Genomic DNA, 21,888 nt, shown 5'->3' with positions numbered 1-21,888 from the left:
ACTACAACACACTAAAGCTCCCTAACAAGAGAAAAAAGGAAAACCAATGACAAAGCTGGAACCTAAAACTCCTGCTGGGGAGTAATAAACTCCAGTAAACACCAAAGAAATCCAACCGCCGAGGCTGCGCTACAACAGCTCTGATGGACTGATAGAACACTGACTCATGCACAATAACATGAGGAAAGACTGAGTCAAACTTACACTTCCTCAGCCCAGGTTTTAACCTCTGCTCTCCACCATGCTCCACCCTGCAGGAAGAAACACAGTCAGAATGATTTTCTAACCAACATGAGTCCAAACTGCTGATCAACATGAAGCAGAGTTCCTCAGTTTGTCAGAGACACACAAACAGACTGAAACTCATCTGTGTCGACTCCAGAAGAGTCTCTCCTGGTCTGCTCTGTGTTTATTCATGTCCTCCATTCTGTGAAATATTGCTCTCTGTCAGTGCTTTACTGTAAAATCCTCTTCATGCAGCAACAGTGTAGGTTTGATCTCAGCATTGTGCATTTATCCAAAGCAGCAAACAAGCCACACTGTCTCTGACTGTTTGTTCCTTTCACTCTATATGCAAACACAAGCCTGGTTCACATGTGTCATGGATGGAAGAGTTTCTGACACACTTCAAATAAATACATTCACTCATGTCTGTGTGTAGTTTTTACAGTGATAATATTGTAGTGTCTCCCTGCTCTCTGTCTCTGACTGAAGGAACTCCTCCTTATACCATTGTGTTGTTTCCTCTGAAGCTTCACATATGGATTGTTTCAGGAACATTTGTTTGTGGAAATAATTCAGTGGTTCTTACAGCTGAGGACATTAATAAGTAGGGCATCATTTAGTATTTGATCTGCACTAAGTGTGACTGAAAATCAGTCTGTTTGTATTTTGACATGAAGAACGTGTATAAAGAAAAGTGAAGTTAACATGATGGACACTTAATGATGGAGGAAGATGAACATCAGGGATCAGTGATTATTTCTTCTCTGCAGTTTCAGTCCATCCATCAACAGCTGTGGATATATGAGCTAAACTGACAGACTGAGGAGGACTCATGCTCTGTGGTCTCTGTGTACCTGAGAGTCTTCAGACTACAATCTGGACTGTTGAGTAAAGCAGACAGCAGCTCCACTCCTGAGTCTCCTGGATGATTGTAGCTCAGGTCCAGCTCTCTCAGATAGGAGGGGTTGGAGGTCAGAGCCGAGGCCAGAGAAGCACAGCCCTCCTGTGTGATCAGACACCCTGACAGACTGGAGGTACAAAACATGTCATGAACTCAAGAAGAAAGAAGGAAAATCCAACAGATCTTCAACATGAACATGAAGCAGAATTTAACTGATGATCAACAAGCTGGATCCTGACCTGAGAGTCTCCAGTCTGCAGTCTGGACCCCCTAATCCGTGAGACAGCTGCTTCACTCCTGAATCCTGCAGGTCGTTATTATCCAGATCCAGCTCTCTCAGACTAGAGGACTGGGAGCTGAGGACTGAGGACAGAGCTTCACAGCTTCTCTCTGAGAGGTTACAGCTGCTCAGACTGAAAGAAATGAAATGTGTACATTTAACAATACTGAATAATTGTAAGAAGTAGAGCAGTGCAATGAAAAAAACAATTCTACAACATGAAAGGACACTATTGTCTAAGCTTAGTAATGTCAGTGGTTATAACTTGTGAATTATGTTTGTACATTTTTTATTATTAATCATCTGTCATTTCTATGGCAGAGAACAGGAATCAGCCAATCAGAAAAAAATGTATTGTTGCCAGGTGAGGTCTGAGATTCAGCTGCAAGCACACGGTGCAGCAGACGTTATGGCATATAGGGCAGGCCAGGAGTGAGAGACAGGGAGCGGGTTTCCTTCTATATTGATCCTCCCTTTGTGTTTCAGTCACTTCATGTGAACTGATTGTGTGCTGATCAACACAAGCAGACACATCAGCACAGATTCATGTGAACTAAGTTACCTGTTGTGCAGCTTTTTTTGGAGGCTTTGGGTAATCTGTTTCTAATCTGTTTAATCTGATCTGTTCTGTGAAGTCTCTAAAACCTGACAGTGCAGCTGATGGCCTCATTGGGAATACAGTGAAACAGAAATGTGGTTTTTGTGGTTAAAGTCATGGTGGCACAGAGGTAGACAGTAACAGATGTAAACATTTTGTTCTAATAACCTGTTAGTGTAGTGCCACCATGAGGCTGACAGAACTGTTTCATTTTCAGTTGGTTTTATATTTGTCATCATGGCTTAAAATAAATAAGGAGTTATTGAATCTCTCAGTAATAGTTGTTGAGTTAACCCTTTACTTCTGTCAGTATAATAGCTGTTGAAATCCACCAGAATGCAGGAAATGGCTTCTACTTCATCCAAAATGTTCTGGGGGAGGTAACTCTGATACTTTTCCACATTAAAACCATACAGCCTGTCCTTATTAGCTTTAGATATGATTCCAGCCTCAGACCTTTATGGTGTATTTCCAGGCTATTCTTTAAGGTCAGTGACTTCATATTGTTCATCTCCAGCAGTTTCTGTTTCATAACTTCCTAATGTTCAAAGGTTTTCTACTTTTCACAATAAAACAGCTTCATCTATTCAAAGTGTTTCAGCAACTTAAATTCAGACTGCAGATTCTCCAGCAATTCAGAGCAATCCTTCACATCATTCAGAGCAATGCTTCAGCTGCAGCAACCAAACTCACATTTTCTGCAGGAAATGCTTTCTAGTTAACTTTGTGTTCATAGTGTGTCAATTCATATTTTCGTCTTGTTTAATGAGTTGCAGTTTAATGTTATAGATGTACTTGCACAATCCATCATCATTTAATCTCTTGAGTGAAGCCTACATCTAGAAGGTTTCATTCCTAAATGTGTTTTGTTTGTAACCCAGTTTAAAATCCCCACATGTTTTAATGAGTGTTGATCATTTCAGTTCAAGTTTAAATGTGTAAGCATTTAAAATGTGATTTAAAAGGGTAAAAAAGTGTTACATGTTTGTTGTGTTATGTTAAAGAATGTTGCTGAAAGATGTCCCCACCAGCATAGATGGGGTTAATAACAAGTGACAGGACCGTGAGCACAGTGTGACACAGACTAGGAGAGGTGTGTCGGAGAAACATGTGTAACACAGAGATTTTCTGTCTTCATTTCTAAGTTAGCAGTGCACAAAACGGTGTGTAACTTGTGTCTTAAGGTTGTTGACAGGACAATCTGTGAGAAGAAGTCTAGCAGCATACTGAGAGGCGGGAAGACTTTCAGCACGAAGTTCAGACGGTTCATGTTTGGTGCTAATGCTAAAGCTAGCTGTTAGCCACCTGGAAGAATAGATTCAAGTCAGTTGATGACAAGTGAAGGGACTTTTTCTAGCTCTAGTTGGACTCACTCAGTCGACTGTTTGAGGAGCTCATCTGCTGTTTTCCACCTGAGGACAGAGAAGAGACACGGACGGAGGTTGGAGCCACTAGGACTTGGGAGTTTCTTCCGGCAAGAAGAGAGGATAGAGACAGTAGACGGAGTCTGTGGTGAGATGCTGATGCTGAGCCTGCTCCTGTGACTGTTGGAGGACGGGACTGGAACACCTCAGGTGCTTGTTTTATTTTGCTCACAGAGTGAAGCGGCCATTAAGTTTTGGGCGTCCACGAACACAAGCACCGCATCAGGCCTGCTGCGGTATATGTCAGTCTGTAATCATTTAAGTTGCTGCTTTATAGAGTGTATTAAGGTGTGGGGGCCACAACTTTTGTTTAAGTGACCTTGAGGTTGGTAAACTGAGTTTCTGAATTCATTAGAGGGTTAAGAAAAAAGGTTATATTGTGTTTTTGCCTCCAAACAGCTGGAGTGTTTTTCTTTAAAAAAGTGACATTTGATGTTTAAGGCTCCAAAACAATATTCTAATTTTATTTTCATGTCTTAGTTCACCAGCATTAACCTTTTCTTAAATAACTGAGAATTATTTTTCTAAAACCTTGTGTTGTGTTACTTATTACTCACCTGAGAAAGGGCAGGGATTCAATTGCAGAGACATATGCAGACGTAGTTAAGATCTTCATTAAAAATATAATTTAAAGATGGCCATTTGATTGATGGGTTAAACACTGCACTTGTGTGTATTAAAGGGACATCCAAGATAATAATTAAAACTGAGTTAATCAGGGTTAAGAAACATTGGATAAATACTTTAAAAGAACCTAAAAGCCTGCCCTCATCTGTAATGTGATGAGAGTTGCTCCTCTGGCACTTCCTGTGTTTTTCATTTCTTGCTCGTTTCCTTGTTTTTGTTCTTTCCAGGCGCGATGGTCCAGCTGGGTGGAGTCGTGGCTTCTTCTCACCTGGGTTCCGTTTCCCGTCATTCCGCCGGCTACTTAAGCGCCTCCCTTCTCCTCGGCGCCAATTCTTCACTACTATTTTCGTACTAAGCAACCAGCCACCTTTCTGTCCGTTCTAAGTGACCAGTGACTTACCTTGTTTTTTGCCTAGGCCTCCAGCCACGCCACCCGGTTGTTTCTCGCCCTGGACCTGAGTTGTGCTTCGCCCTCGTGGTTGTTTTTCGTTCCTCCTTCAAGTTACCTCGTAGTTCGCCCTTGTGGTTGTTTTTGGTTATATTTTGGACTCAGCTCAGTTTTCGCCTCAGTGGTAGTTTTTTTGTTTTCTCTATTAAAGTGAGTAAATGTACCTGCTTCTGGATCTCCGTCTGTGATCGCACATAACATCATCAATATGACTACAGAGGGGAGCGCTACATGTTGTTGAAGTGTTTTCTATATTCACACATGTTTGTCGGAAATATTTTACACCAGAAAGTTCCAACAATTTTATCTTGGAACTCATTTGTACTAGTTATATCTGCAACTCATGCTGATATACAACTGAAAACAAAACCATGCTGCATCTCAAAGAGCTTCAGTAAACCCAAACCTCCCTCATTGATCAGACAACTTGACAAGAGTAGAGTTACAAAATCATAAACTCAAAAAGCAAGAACTAAACCCCTACAGACATTCAACATCTGGGGTTGGGTGGGGTTAGTAATGCATCATAAGTTCAAAACATAAGCAGCAAAATCCAACCGATCAACCAATGAAATGTGAAGACTGGATCAACACCCAGATTTACCCTGACCCGAGGATCTGCAGTCTTGGGACTTCAGAGCTCACCCCACCACAAACTTTACATCACAACACATAAAACTATTAAGACTGACCTCAGAGTCTGCAGTCCACAACTCTCCAGAAAACCACGTAGCTGCTCCACATCCTGCAGGTGGTTCCCACTGAGGTCCAGATATCTCAGCTGGGAGGGGTTAGCCTTCAGAGCTGATCCCAGAGAGCTGATCTCTGACAAACCACAGCCACACAACCTAATAAAACAATACAAGACATTGATAGAGCCATTGATACCACTGATCATCTAATAATATGGGATAACATTAAAACATACAGATGACTGTTACTGGGAGGGAAGAAAATAATAATTATTCACTGAATTACTGAGCAACATTTGAACATATGAGTAGATCTGATTTGTCATCAGAGCAACAGTGACTGAAGATACACATGTCTGTGGTCCTTTTCTGTCTGTCAGTCCTGACAGATGATTTAAACACTGGACCTCAGCCTAATAATAACATTAACTGACCTGAGAACCTGCAGTATGCAGTGAGGACTGTCCAGTCCAGCACATAGCTGCTTCAGTCCTGAATCCTCCAGGTTGTTCCGGTTCATGTCGAGCTCTGTCAGATGGGAGGGGTCGGACTTCAGAGCTGAGGCCACAACTTCACAGTGAGTCTCTGAGAGGTCACAGTCAGAAAGTCTGTGATGACAGAAATATCAGAACATTATGAAAGGGACACTTTAAGTAGTAGCAGTGATCTCATTTGATCTGACTGTTTGACATGTAACAATAGTTCTGATCATTCTCATCGTCTCATTTTGACAGTGTATTTCACTTTATTCCTCTGTTGTAGGTTCTTCCAGCTGATATTGCTGAAAGATAAATTCTTCTCTTTCATGCAGAGACTTTAAAGAGTTATTCTGTTGTGTGACATCCTGATTGAACTGTTTGTGTAATGGTATGTGTCTGCATGTTTGCATACCATGATGTTGCGCTGCAGTTTTTGCAGTCTTTGTATCTATGTAGTTTGTGCAGCTCTTTGGCCACATGCAGCTGTTTTAACTACAAATAAAGACACATTTATTGTCCATTCATTTAACAGCTTCAAACAGAAACATACAAAACAATGTTTTCACAGTAGAAGAACATCTGAGACAAAAACACAGCTGATGTGATGTGTCAATGAACACAAGGAGCTCTGTTAGAGAGAAACACACAGTGTGAATGTGTCTAAGAACTAAACCAGTAATCTACACTGATTGGTCACATCTGGACTCACCTGAACTTTCTGCAGTTCCTCACAGCTGGAAGCAGTCTCAATCGTCCTTCTGTTGTTGTGTTGTACTTCATCAGGTCTAGCTCATCAAGAACCTCCTCTGACATCTGCAGCATGTAGGCCAGAGCTGAGCAGTGGATCTCAGAGAGTTTCTTCTCTGATCTGGTCTCTGACTGCAGGAACTCTTGGATCTCCTGATGCACTGAGAGGTCGTTCATCTCCATCAGACAGTGGAAGATGTTGATGCTTCTGTCAGGAGACACTGTATCAGTGCGTCTCTGTTTCAGGTTGTTGATGGCTCTCTGGATGGCCTCTGAACTGATCTCTGTCTGACCCAGCAGGTCTTTTAAAAGTCTCTGGTTTGACTGCAGGGAGAGACCATGAAGGAAGCGAACCATCAGGTCCAGGTGGCCAGTTTTACTGTTCAGAGATTTCTCCATGACTCTGTCCAGGATGTCATCCAGAGATGACCAACTTTTCTTTCCCAGGAAGTTCACCAGCTCTTCATCGTCCCCATCAATGAAACAGCGTATGAGGTGGAAAGCAGCCAGAAACTCCTGAACGCTCAGATGGATGAAGCAGAACACCTTGTCCTGGTACAGGCCTCTCTCCTCTTTAAAGATCTGTGTGAACACTCCTGAGTACACTGAGGCTGCTCTGATATCGATGCCACACTCTGTCAGGTCTGATTCATAGAAGATCAGGTTTCCTTTCTGCAGCTGATCAAAAGCCAGTTTTCCCAGAGACTGGATCATCTCCCTGCTCTCTGGACTCCACTGTGGATCTGTTTCAGCTCCTCCATCATACTTGATCTTCTTAACTTTGGTCTGAACCACTAGGAAGTGGATGTACATCTCAGTCAGGGTCTTGGGCAGCTCTGCTCCCTCTCTGGTTTCCAACATGTCCTCCAGAACTGTAGCAGTGATCCAGCTGAAGACTGGGATGTGGCACATGATGTGGAGGCTTCGTGATGTCTTGATGTGGGAGATGATCCTGCTGGCCTGCTCCTCCTCTCTGAACCTCTTCCTGAAGTACTCCTCCTTCTGTGGGTCAGTGAACCCTCTGACCTCTGTCACCACATCCACACAGTCAGTAGGGATCTGATTGGCTGCTGCAGGTCTTGTGGTTATCCATATGCGAGCAGAGCGCAGCAGTTTTCCATTGATGAGGTTTTTCACCAAGATATCGGTGGTGGTGGACTCAGTTACATCAACAGAGTGACTATCGTCAACATGAAGGTCCAGATGAAGGCGGCTCTCATCCAGTCCATCAAACACAAACAGAAGCTTGAATTCACTCTCATCGTAGTTGCTGTTTCCTGATGATTCTAAAGCAGTAAAGATGCAATTAAGAGCCTCCTCTTTGATGCCCTTAGCCTCTGGGATACATTTATGAATGAGGTTTGCCAAACTGAACTGTTTTCCCATCAGTGGATTCAGCTGGCGGAAGTAGAAGGGGAAAATGAGATGCACATCTTGATTGGCTGTTCCTTCAGCCCAGTCCAGCATAAACTTTTGCACCAGGAAGGTCTTTCCAATTCCTGCGATTCCGTTGGTCAGCACTGTTTTTACAGGTATGTATTCTCCAGAAGGATGTTGGAACATGTCTCTGGGTTTGACAGATGTCTCAGTGTCTCTGGGCCTCCAGACTTTCTGGATCTGTTGGACCTCATGCTGTGTGTTGATGTGTATGTCACGGCCGGCTGTGATGTACAGCTCTGTGTAGATATCAACCAGACACTCTTTATCTTTTGCCCAGCCTTCTCGTGTATACAGAATCTTGCCCTTGAAGTTTGATTGAAGAATTCTTTGGTAATCTGTGATGTGGCGTGGCTCTGGTACTGGAACCATCCCATCTGTCAAAGACAGGGAGTAGGTTAGTGTGTGTACACATACAGACATTGAGCATTAACTTTTAGAGGCAGCCCAGTCTGTTCCTACAAAGCAATACAGATCCATCATTGTCCAAAACACGTCTCTGATGCAGATGATTCAACATGGCCGACACAAAAGTGCCACACTGTTCTCATGCGAAAGTGTTAAAGCTACAGAACATCTCATCAGTGTGAATCAGGTTCCTCAGTCTCACTCCTCCTTTCATGACAGATTAGTGCCCCCTGCAGCGCTGGTCCAGTTCATCTTTAATTGATCATGCTGTGTTCAACTAAACAGGCATTTATTACACTAACACAACTAAACAGTTCTTATTTCTACACTGAAATAAATGTTAATTAGTTCTTAAAACAAGGACTTGAATTGTGCCATTAGTATGAGAATTAATATGTAAATATTTGTTTCCAAATGTATTTCTGTAAATTATTTATTGTGATACTATATTTGAAAGATGTCAGCGTGACAGTGTTCAGGGTGTGGTTGTGTTGTTACTCAGTTGCATTCCCTGTTAGTTTGTATCACTTATCAGTTAGTTATGAGTTATTGATCTGCACCATCAGTGAGGAGGGCTGTTAGTGTGTATGTGTCAGTGGTGGAACCTACCTAAGTATTTGTACTTCGTTACTGTGCTTAAGTAAAAATAATAGTGCACACTTTATACTTTTACTCCACTACATTTTGCAAAAATAAAATGTACACATGACAAATTGTGATTAACTGCGTTTAATGCTATGAAATTCTTAGATATAAATAATAAAAAATAAATGTGCATCGTTTGCATCTAAGTAATATATTGAACTCATATTTAAAGAATCTCAAACTGATAAAAGTATCAATGTAGCTAATATATTTCACTATGTAACTGATTGATCTATTACTATATATTGATATATAGTCATCTCCCTGAACACACCTGGTCCCACCAAGCGATTCACAACCCGATCCAATCACATGACTCGACTGCTTCAAACGTCACTGAAGTGGTTCAAACGTCACTAGTCACGTGACAGTGGTTCCAAACAATTGCTTCATGAGCTTCCGCATGTGTCGGAGCCTCGGGTGTCAGAGGACCGTCCTTACCTGTCTCTACTCCACTACAAATGTGAAAAGTCTGTAGTTAAATGTACATTTATGAATACCAAACAGGAGAGTATTGGTTGTCTCCAGGAGTGTGGTGGTTTAGAGCGGCAAGGTGAGTTCCAGTTAAAGAACTAGGATGCACATGTCCTGTTAAAGGCTGATTTGTTTTACTGTGGTCTGTAATAACAACAAAGGAAAAACAGAATTCAATAAACTAAATTGCAAGTAACTGTATTCAGCACTCAAATATGTAACACAAATCATGAACCGTAAACGAATCCTCTCACACGAAGCTCACGTATCCCGCATATTAGCTTGTTAGCTATTAGCTTACCAACATAGTAACACAAGATAGCATTAACTAATGCATAACTAAAACTACACAATAATAGCACAAGACGGCCGTTTATAACGCCATTTATCTCACCTTCTGGCATCTACGCACAGCAATAAACCAGGGAGACACACGGTGATTAGGAACTTCTAATCATCCCCTGGAGACACACTCAGAACACGGACCTGTTCTCCGACATGGGTGTGATGCGTTCAATGACGTCAGAGCTGCTATGGTGCGTTCATGAACGTCAGACATGTAAAACTTAAACTTACAAGGAAACAAACTAATACTGAAAGAAACTCAGTAAATAAGGTAATAACAGTCACACTTTCTAACAAACAACAACTCACAGTTGTGTTTCTTACAGTCCGATAGCAACCGATTAGTTCGCAGTTTCTCTTTAAAACGCAGAATATGAACCATCTGAAGCTATAAAACATAAAAACATCAGCCAATCCTCCGGGTGGACCCTGTAGGAGTATTGGCTGGTCGTCCCTCTCTACGTGCATGATGGCCGAAGCCACAGACCGCCGCTCGTCTTCAGGTGATTTGCATCCATGTGATTGGAGGCAAATCAGGGTGAGGTCCGAGAGAAAGGGGCGTGTGTTTAAATCTGGCTGACTCTCACTGAGTTTTCAAAACCTCCTACCCTACCTTTAAAATGATTTCTTTGATTATTTTATCCTGTTCAGATCCTTTGCAATGGAAATCAATAATATATATTTGGTGCGTGAGTACTTTTAATACTTTAAGTACATTTAAAAGTAAGTACTTAAGTAGGATTGTTCTGCACTTCTACTTTTATTTAAGTATATATTTTGCTGGGTATTTGTACTTTTACTTAAGTACCAAGCTTCAGTACTTCCTCCACCACTGGTATATATGTGTATTTGCCAAAGTCAAGGTTGGTGAAGGCCTGGGTGGTTGAGTTAATCCACACTCTCCACCTGGATTGCTATACTGCTAAAGTGGAAATTAAGTCTTGCAGTCAAGTCTCTTATGTTGTCATGAGGTCACAACACATATGAGTATAGTTTTGAGGCTTTGTTGAAGCTTCGACCCCTGATTCAATAAAAAGGTTCATTACTCCAGGCTTCAACGACACAGTGCTCGGGTAGGACATCTAGTGGTGAATAAGATGCATTGCGGTGTGTGTCATTGGTTCATGGACTGTTTGGGATTTGAATCGCCGTGCTCAGTCTCGTTCGACTACACTACATGGTTGAATGTTTCAGGCTGACACAATAATATACATATATTACATTTTCAGTTTGACTGCAGAAAATTACAGTACGATTTGAAGTAAATAAATCATCATTAGGGCTAATCAAAAATCAAGATTAATCCAATTCAAGTTTTTGACACAATTAAAGCATTTGCGGGGGCATACGAGGCTGGATGGTGGTGTAGGGGAGTCATTGTGGGTTTAGGAGCGAGAGGCACACACACACAGAGAGTTTGTCTATCCAAGAGAAACGTGATAACATTTCTTCTACTAAAATGTACACAATGACAAATGCGATTAACTGCGTTTAACGCTATGGAATTCTTAGATATTAATAATAAAATAAATGTTGAAAGTTTGTATCTAATTAATATATTTAACTCATATCTAATCAATGTATCAGTGTATCTAATATATTTCACTAATTAATTAATATATTACTATATATTGATATATCTACATTAAATAAGGGATGTCCTATCCCTGAACACACTCGATCACCAAGTGATTCACAACCCGAACCAATCACATGACTCGTATGCACTCAACTGCTTTGAACGTCACTGGGTGTCAGAGAACCATCTTTATTGACAGTTCTCAGCTGCTGCTCAACATGCTTCACATGTCTTAATTAAACTTACCAACATCTCTGTGTTAGTACCTGCAACACTGCAAGACTTAAAGGTCCACTTCCATGGCTTAGCCACAGAAGGAACCAGGTGGCAAGAACATTTAACTCTAACTCTGGAAATTTCTAGAGGGCCTTTTAATAAAGAGAGTTAATTACAAACCAAAAACTGGGGCCTTCCAGTCTACAGGACCCCATACCTACATCAGATGTGTTTAAATTCAACATAACATGTTTCACTCATAATGTATTAAACACTAACATAGCATTGGCTCTGTAGTCATGGAAATAAAGGGTGTGACAGAGCTAGATGTTGGTCTGCAGAGCTCCATGCTTTTCATCGGTTTGCTCCATTGTGTTAGTGTTAACACTGACCTTTGACATTAAGCGTCACTCTTTTCTTCATCAGGATGCGTCCCCCACTGCTGTAGGCGGTGCAGGTGTAGATGTTGTTGTCTTCACCTGTGGGGTGTCTCAGGGTCAGACTGAAGTCTCCAGGTTTCATTGGGTCTTTATTCATCTTTGCTCTTTGTGTGTACAATGCATCCTGTTGTTCAGGTCGATCAGAGCCGTTCTCATGCACGTGAACCGTCTGGTTTTTACTGTCCATCCACTCCACTTTACCTTTTTTAGGCAGGCAGACTATGGTTTTGCAGGGCAGCAGGACAGAGTCGACATGTGAATCCACTTCCATGTAGTAATCTGAGGGACAACAAATAGCAACATGGGCAGTAAAGACATAGTAACTGCTCTGTAGTGCTTCCTATGTACCTAATGCACTTTTCTTTGCATTCATCCTTTCACATGCAGAATTCCCCCCATCTATTGTTGAAGGATTTCACTCAACATTGTATTCCAAGTTTACAATAACAGAGTGTGGGTCTGAAATGATAAGCCGACCCAGAGCGGTGTGAAGATACAGCTTTTATACAGGTGGGGTAGTGGGTGTTTTCAAAGGCAGGGCTCAGGAAGACAACTTACAAAGAATGAAGGGAGCAAAAGAGTAGGTGAGGAAGAAACAATAACAGGAGAAGGAAGACCTTAGGGATATCCAGGGGCCGTATTCACAAAGATTCTTAGAATTCCCTTATCTTAGCCTAAAAAAAATGAGTAAGGACTAGCTTGAAAATGATTCAACATTCCCAGAGCGACTCTGAGGAAGGAGCAGACTAAAGGTTTTAAAGAGGTGTGGTTGGCCCAGTTGTTTTAGCAGATGTGATTGGTTGACAGAAAAACATGAGAATATGTTGCTAATATATAAGCAGCATTAATTGGACAGTGACAGTGGCCGTATGCCCCTTAAATCACCTTTAAGTTAACAGTCCTTACTAAGATTTGTAGTCTTCATATTCAACCACAAACATGATTCCCGCTGTAGTTCTAATCTGTAACTTTTTATGAGTTCAGCGTCATTCACAGTTTGGAGAACGTTTCTCCTCTCTGTCGCTCTGCCATGTTCTCCCTGTTCAAGGAACGATTAAACCCTCTATTAAGTCCTCCTCTCCTCTCTTGACAGTTTTTTACCTTAAGACAACTTTTATCTTTACTGGGATTTAGTCTTAATTATAAGGGAAGAATTTCAACACTAAGGGAAACTGTTAGCACTAAAAAGCCTTCTTTTTGAGTCACCTTCCGTGTTCCCTGTGTTCTTGTATGTTTTGGATTATTCTTTACTTGGGTTTTTCTTAGTTTGATTTAGTATTTAGAGTAGTGTTTTGTTTTTGAAATAAAACTTCACCTGGCATGCTGAATCCTGCCTGCACCTGAGTCCTCGTTCAACAACTCTCCCTGACACCCTCTGTTTTCCACAACAACACACTGAAAAAAGTGAACTCAGTGAGTTGTTGGATCAAATGTCCAATTTAATTATGTGTGTGCTCCTTGTTAATGCAACACAAACCAACTAAGTAAATTCAACACAACACTGTTGATTAAATCGCACAATCACCAATGTGATACCTATACCAGTTGTTGGCTGTGTGACATGCACAGTTCCCCTGATGACGTACACTCAAAAAGTGAACTCAGTGGGTTGTTGGATTAAATAAATGTAATTATGTCCAATTTCATTTTTGTGTTTTGTGTCTGGGTAGGTCTTTCCTGCCACCTAGTTCCCTCTATGACTATGCTCATGCAAGTGGACCTCTTGCAGTCTGACAGGTATTAACAAACAGATGTTGGTAAATTTCATTAAGACATATGATGCACATTCTGAAATACTGTAAAGTCATGGTCTTCAAGTCTTATTCATCAGGGTGTTTTTATAGTCATGAGATTGATTTAATGCAACTGGGCTCAAAGTTTTTCTGTAGACATTTCTTCTTCTTTATTTCCGGCAGACTAGATGCCATATGGCATGTTGCTGCCTCCCACAGGTCAGGTTTGGTAATGGCTTGATGTATGTACATTAATTTTTGAGGGAGAGAACTCCTGTTGCTGTGATAAAATTCAAAACTGCTTTCACAATGTGTGGCTGGTTTTCAGATGGGTTTAACATGCCTCGCAGTGATGATCTGTTAATTCCAGTGTCCAGTAGAGCATAAATAATTGCTCTCTCTGATCTTTATATAACCAACAGTCCATCAACACATGCTCAACTGTTTGGAATGTATTGCAGACTCTGCAAAGACCGTCTTCATGCTTCCCAAACTTTTGAAGATCCCATGCCAAACCACAATGACCTAATCTGAGTCTGGTCATAATTACAGCCTGTCTTCTTCCTTGACCAAGATAACATGGTTTTGTATTTACTTTGTTTTGAATAGAAATGTGGAATGTGGAATATTCTTTTATGACAGACCCCACTCACTCACACCCATACACACTGATAAATTAGGCTTCATTCTTAAGGCCATTTTGGTGCCCAGAGAAACCCCACTGACACTCAGCCTTCTCAGTTCTATACAGCATTATTAGTAATTCAATAATAAGATCTGGCCGGGCTCCCAGACTACCCTTCTCCAACACTTCTAGCACAATCAGAACATATAACCTCCTCCACCCATTTTAAAGCCCAGCAGCAGTCAGCTCTGTTGTATAGACTGAAACCCCCTCAGACATTCGGATGAGCTTTACAATATCATACTGTGGTATGTAAAAAGCAAAGCCAGCTGCACCACTCTTTGGGTCCTTAGCTCCATCAGTGTAAATCTGAAGGAACCCATTCCAACCAGTTTCAAGTCTGTGTCTCACCATGCTATTATAACCAGAGTTTTGATCAGTTTTAATGTTAAAATCAACTTCTGGAGCGGGCAGAAGCCATGCTGGTAAAACTGGCCAGAGGATCCGAGGAGCCACCCCCTCTCCATTTCTTGACCTTTTTATTCGTCCCACTCCCCACTCCCAGGTATCATGCATCTCTGATTTGTTGGATGTTTTCCTTCATAACCTTTCAGTTTAACTATATATTGCATTGCAAGTCTGTCCCTTCTCAAGAATAAAGGTGTTTCAGCCATCTCAACAAGTAAGGCTGGGATTGGAGTAGCACGGAGGGCCCCACAGCACACTCTGAGGGCTTTTGCCTGGACGACATCAAGTTTTTTCAGTGCTGACTCAGCTATCTGTGGACACTGCACATACACATATTTACACACTCTAACAGCCCTCCTCACTGATGGTGCAAATCAATAAATCTCATAACTGTTAGTGTTGGTAAGTTGGTAACTCTTTTTACTCTCGAACACTAAATTGAATGAATCTCTTTGTGAGTCATTTCGTTCCTTTTTACAGCAGGTGGTGCTGTTTCCTTCTTGTTGGCATTGTAGAAAAATGCAGCGGTTCTCAGACACTAAATACTGAAGACAACATGGTTTGTTTCAGCTGACAAAAGTATAATGCACAACTACCACCAGCAATTCAAAGCATGTGAAAATACACACCACAATAAAGTGACTTCTGTCCTGCATCCTCCCTGCCATTGTTATTTTTAACAGTGCAACAGTGACAGGTAGCTGTCACATGACAAATGAACGAGAGACTGTACTGCTCCCCACACAGCCTGAGCTGTGAACAAGAATGATGACAAATCTGTGCAGCCTGTCACATGACAAATGAACGATGAACGAGAACAAAGAACAAATCTGTGAATCACTCACTGATATGACTCGCTGCTCCAGAGTCATGTAAAAGATTGGTGACGATATTGAACTAAACGTTTGTGGATGGATGGATGGATGGATGGACATTTATTTGGAATTTACTTAGTTGGTTTGTGTTGCTTTAACAAGTATACATTTTAAGTTACACTTATTAAATTGGTTTAGGTTTTAAAACCAAACACAAAATCCTAATTAAAGTGCACAAAATAACATTTATTTGATCCAACAACTCACTGAGTGCAGTTTTCACATGGTGCACATATCATCGTTTTCAAAAAACGTTCCGCTTACATTAACCTGCATAAATACGCTCCCAAGAGCCATCATAACTATGCCAAGCCTGTGGGTGGCAGTCTGGCTCTTTGTGTCAGAAGTTGTTCTAAAGTTGCTGAACCTTGAGACCTAACATGTCTCTGCTCCTCTACACAGTAAGAGGAGCTGTATTTGTAAATGCAAACATAAATGTGCTTACACCAACAGAAATGCAAACGCTACCATGCTTCCATTACTAGACTACAAAAAAGGTCTGCTGCAAACTCACTTTTTCTCTGTTTTTGTCTCCGTTTTTCCTAAATCTCCATTTTTGCCTGAGTTTTAAAAAAGATTCGTTTTCAGAGGCGAAAAACTCTGGTTATGTGTAAATGAAAGGCACAAATGAAGGGAACAGTCTGTTTTTACAGCTACCCGTGTATGACAACAACCTGGAGCTGAATGCCCAGAAGACAGTGGAAACTTTCAGAAAGTACCAGCTCCATCACCCCCCTCACCCTGACAGACACCCCCATCTCCACAGTGGACTCCTTCCGCTTCCTGGGTACCACCATCACCCAGGACCTCAAGTGGGAGCTCACCATCAGCTCCCTCATCAAAAAGGCCCAGCAGAGGATGTACTTCCTGCGGCAGCTGAGGAAACTCAAGGTGCCAGCCAGGATGATGGTTCAGTTCTACACGGCCATCATTGAGTCCATCCTCACCTCCTCCATCACAGTGTGGTACGCTGGGGCCACTGCCAGGGACAGGCACAGACTGCAGCGTGTTGTGCGCTCTGCTGAGAAGGTGATCGGCTGCAGCCTGCCATCTATCCAAGACCTGTACGTCTCCAGGACTCTGAGGCGTGCAGGTCGGATCACAGCTGACCCTTCTCACCCTGGACACGGACTCTTTGAGCCACTCCCTTCAGGCAGGAGGTTACGGTCCATTCGGACCAGAACCTCACGCCACAAGAACAGCTTCTTCCCCTCTGCTGTTGGACTGTTCAACTGTAAATAATTACACTGTTCCACTTGTTCATATAAGGGTCCATGTTTGCCAGTACAACCACCGCTCATGTTCTGTTCTGTTCATTGTATGTCTGTTATGTCATGTCAATTTATAGCCTTACTTTTAGTTTACATTGTTTACCCATTTACTTGACCTTATCTTATCTTATTTACCTTATTTTTTATCTTATTTCATGTTAATTATTATACGTTTTATGTATGCACCAATCACTAAGGCAAATTCCTAGTAATGTGAATCCTCTTCACTTACATGCCAATGAAACACCATTCTAATTCTGATTCTGGAAACGGGGTCTCCCTCAACTTAAAGAAATCCTCAATCTGACATTCCACATTCCAGGAGCCACCACATGTTAACCAGCTATAGTGTTAAAGAGACTCACCTGACTTGAAATAATGTCGAAAATAAAACAAGAGGCCACCAGAAACACCAAGAACCACGACCAGGAGAATGATGAGGACTTTGGCCCAGGTTGGCAAACTTTCTGTGGAGGAACATGAAGAACAGGTCTGTACATGTGTAACAAGTAGGAGAAAGACCAAAGCAAACTCAACAGGTTGGATGGCCACCATGACTTTGACAATTTACACCATTGGTATGCGGACGAACTCCTCCTAGGGATTTGGCCCAATTGACTTGATATTTAGGGGATGTCACCTGAAGGACCTGCTGATCAAACATTATCTAGGGCTGTAATCAACCAAAGAAAGTCTTTTTTTTTAGATACTTTATTAATCCCAGAGGGAAATTCTTTACGGCTGCTTTAGTGACGCTGAACACAGGAGCACAGCTTGACGTTTGGATGATGGGGAGACTTAACATGCAGCCTGGTCTGGGTATATCTAAAGCATGCTGCCGCTGTTGCGAGCGGGTACGCCTAAAGTTATAAAACAATTTATGAGACTAAGGCATTGAAATACGTCAAATGTTCATATGCTTAAAACACAACACTTAAAACACAAACCCTAACCCTAACCCGATAGCAACCGATTAGTTCGGCAGTTTCGCTTTAAAACGAAGAATATGAATCCTCTGAAGCTATAAAACACTAAAAACATCAGCCAATCCTCCGGGTGGACCCTGCACAGAGTATTGGCTGGTTGTCACTCTCTTCCTGCTCTGCGTGCACCAGAGAGGTACGTGCATGATGGCCGAAGGCACAGACTCGTTTGGAGGCGTGGCTTTGGGGTGAACTTGAGAGAAAGGGGCGTGTGTTTACTTTCAAAATCTGGCTGACTCTCTGAGCTTTCAAAATCTCCTACCCTACCTTTTAACTCCTTAAATTGATTGAAAGAGAAAACAGACGATGTGATTTGTATCTACATCACTGACCACTGACTTCAGACCAATCTCTTACCTCTGACGTGAGTCAGCTGTATTTTCTCTCTCAGGATGTCTCCGGCCATGTGGACAATGCAGGTGTAGGTTCCACTGTCTCTGTTTGTGGGGTATTTCAGGGTGAGACTGAGGTCTCCGGTCTTCAGCAGGTCTTTGTTCATGGTTGTGCGTCCACGGTAAAGACCATCCGGTTTTTTAGTGTGCTCACTATTGTTTGTAAAAAAAAGCACCGTCATGAAGTTCAGATCAGAGCGAGTCCACTCAACTGTGGTGTCTTCAGGCAGACCAGCTTTTGTTTTGTAGGGCAGGACAACAGATTCCACCCCCTCCATCGACTTCACCTGAACCTGGTGGACTGAAAGGACAATGAACATGATATCAACCAGGAGTAGCAGCTTAACTTACGACCTTCAAATTATTCATTTCTTCTCCATCACTTGGAGCTGCAGGCCAATGTCAGCCATCAAGCGCTGTGAGATTTTTAGGTTCTTAGTTTCAAAATGTACCACAAGAAATTGATTATTGGTGCATGTGTGCACATAGAAAAGATGTGATCTTTGCAGAAGATTGCAAACGATGTGAAATCAATCATTTCTATTTTGGTGTGTGTGCTGACCTCTGATCTACAGTGTCCTCAGAGTCAAAACAAATTTCCAACCTTTACATTTGACCTGACATGACACCAGTGCTAGCTGACCTCTGACCTGTATCTAGTGCAAGGTGTGCTGCTGACCTTTGACCTGCAGGTATACATCTGTCACTTTCCATTCTATTCTTCCATCACTGATGCTGCAGGTGTAGACACCACTGTCTGATTGTTGGGGTTCTTTCAAAGTGAGACTTAGGTTTTCAGAGTCTAAAGCGTCCGGCTTCATGGATGTGCGTCCATGGTAACGGGGGTTTTGTCCTGTTATATCACCATTTTCATCTCGCCTGTGCACAAATTTGGGATCAAGATCATTCCGAGTCCACATCACCATTGGGTTGAAATCAGGGGCAACTTCTTGGCAGGGCAGCAGAACAGACTCTGCCCCCTCATACTCCTCCACCACAGCAGCCAGGGCATGCTGGGAAACTGTGAGGACAGACAAACAAACACAAATCAGATGCCTGATGTGGTTTTGGCCCAGGAGTCACATACTGTAGGTGACTACACATTACCTGCAGGGATCACAGAGATAAGTTTACTGACAGTCAGCCCAAACAACACATTTAAAGAAACAATAAATCACCTTAAAATATCTGTTTTATTACAGAGGAATAGGACTGTTTTCTATTCTGATGGCCACAGATCATTACAGACAGTTCTATCATTCTTCTTCATGTTGGCACATTGGGGACTTGTCCACACACAGCAACAGCTTGAACTGAAAACTGAGTGTGACAGAACACTGCCATGTCTTAATTAGTTTGAGTGCTGCACGGCAACCAAACTCTTGTTCTTCACTCTGTATTTTCTTCTTTCTTTTCATTCTTCCGTACGTTTTTTGGTGCAGCATATCTTCAGCATGCATTGCCTGATTTCAGCCATTCGACTGTCCAAGTCTTCCTCTCACAGAGGACATTCTGGGTCAACTTCAGTTTGTTTTTTCAAATATTAAGTAAATTATGCATCATTTCTAACACGGGAGTCTATGGGAGAGGACTGTAAGTCCCACTTGTTTTCATCCTTTGGCTGGGTGTGCCACTTATACTCAGGTGCGACTTATATATTAAAATATAGAATTAGTCAGCCTGTGTCCTGACGTCTCATCACAGATGTAATGGCAGCTGTTCTGTCCCTCTCCTGACGGTTCTCTTCTACCTCCAGCACACTTTGCATTCCGAGCATAGGTGACGCGCACGTTCATGGAACGTGTGCTTGCAGCTGAGCCTCAGACCTCACCTGGCAACAAGGAATTCTATTTTCTGATTGGTCGTTAGGTCGCTAATTCCAGCAGCTATATGAGCGCACAGTAGAACTTGTTGAAATGCATGTGTCTCACTCTCAATGCCCTGCAGCCGTACCATTTAAGTTAAGAGGAATTCAAGAGGCAAGTTACGCTACAAACCTAGTGATTTAGGCTGGCCCGCTGGTGTGACTAATAGTCCGGTGCGACTTATATATGTTCTTTTCTTCTTCATTACACATTTTTTGGATGGTGTGACCTATAGTTACTTAAGTCACTCAAGGGATTAATAAAGTAAATCTAATCTAATCTAATCTAATCTAACCTAATCTAATCTAATCTAATCTAATCTAATCTAATCTAATCTAATCTAATGTGGTAACTAGTTCCACATGCTTTCAGCTACAGAAACTGTATTGGGATTTGTTCAAATATGTTTGGTTTTTAAAATCATAATAAAAATTCATCATTGAAGGGTTAATGAAGTTTTAACAGGCAGCTTATCATGTAGCATGTGTTTACAGAATTACATGTTTATGTTTTAGGAGCATTAAGAAATGTAAGTAAGTCACCAATGGGTCAAATAGTCAGAGTAAGCTTTTAAGGTGCATCATAACATCACTCTTATGGGAAAGTAATCACTCTCACAGGGGAAGTGTGGTGAACCCAGGTTTATGAACACATGGGATCTGCCCTGAGAGGAGCAACAGGAGTGTGACACACACCTGTGTCTCCAGTGTCATCAGACAGACAGGCAGGTGGACAGCCAGGGCTGTTACCATGGTGACAGGCTGACACACAGAGGCATACAAAGCAGCCATGTTTGTAGTCTTTGTCAGACTTTAAGCATTGTATCTGTCATATTGATCATCCTTCAGCTGGATACTACTTTTCCACATTCAAATCACAGCCTGAGCTTCTTATAGTCTTATGGTTTTATTCATATGGTTTATTCACAGGCTGTTCTTTAAGCTCAGTGACTTCACTCTGTTCTTGTATTCAGCAGTTTGTCTCTCATATCTTTCTAATATTCAAATATTTTTAGTTTTATTACTGTGAGGCAATCAAACTCTTGTTCTTCCCCCTCTTTTCTTTTAAATAGCACCTTCATCTTTTGAATTCTTAACCGTGTTTCAGTGAATTAAATTCAGATTGCAGATTCTCCAGCAATTCAGAGCAAAGCTTCAGCTGCAGGAATCAAACTTTTTCTTCAGGAAATGCTTTTCTAGTTCCTCTTGTTTTCATGAATGATGGAATCCAGGTACAATGAGCAGCTAAAAAACAATATTCTCACCTGGAACAACCTGTTTACATCATAATAGACGGAGTGCTAGGGGTTATTAAAGCCCAGGAGATGCAGTCATCAGTTTAAATGGATACAAACAAAAGAAATGTCAGACTAACACGATAATCAGAGCAGGTAGGAGATGGCTTACCTTGTACAAGGATCAGAAACACCATAAACATCTTTATGTGTTGATCTGCTTCAGTCCGGGACATCAGCAGCAGGTCCTGACTTGATCCTTCCGCCCACCTCTGCACTAACAGGAGTGAAACTATGAGGAAACTGAACGCCTCTCCTTTCCTCAGAAGTGATCTGGCAGGCTGGACTTCATTCCACAGATGTGTCACGCTGTGGGAGGACCAATCAGAGCTCTGCACAAAGTCAAGCTCAGGTTTATGGTCAACAGAACGGGACCCCCTACAGCAACAGTTGGAGAGTTCAAATTTCAGAGTTCAT

At 41.9% G+C, this 21,888-nt stretch overlaps 1 protein-coding gene across 1 annotated transcript in view; it reads right to left on the bottom strand.

Moving 5' to 3' along the window:
- LOC114429875 (uncharacterized) overlaps positions 1-21,888 on the bottom strand; it is a 108,010-nt gene that overhangs the window by 85,610 nt on the left and 512 nt on the right. The window contains exons 2-8 of the mRNA XM_028398486.1: positions 21,584-21,849; positions 18,992-19,333; positions 18,278-18,613; positions 17,303-17,404; positions 12,167-12,244; positions 11,918-12,004; positions 8,119-8,235 (exon numbers count right to left, since the gene is read on the bottom strand). Coding sequence (XP_028254287.1) covers positions 8,119-8,235; positions 11,918-12,004; positions 12,167-12,244; positions 17,303-17,404; positions 18,278-18,613; positions 18,992-19,333; positions 21,584-21,849 — 1,328 coding nt within the window. The remainder of the gene's footprint in view (positions 1-8,118; positions 8,236-11,917; positions 12,005-12,166; positions 12,245-17,302; positions 17,405-18,277; positions 18,614-18,991; positions 19,334-21,583; positions 21,850-21,888) is intronic.

This window comes from Parambassis ranga, unplaced genomic scaffold, assembly GCF_900634625.1.
Source record: "Parambassis ranga unplaced genomic scaffold, fParRan2.1 scaffold_21_arrow_ctg1, whole genome shotgun sequence".
NCBI classification, from domain to species: Eukaryota; Metazoa; Chordata; class Actinopteri; family Ambassidae; genus Parambassis; species Parambassis ranga.
This window is presented reverse-complemented; position numbering and strand designations above follow the sequence as displayed.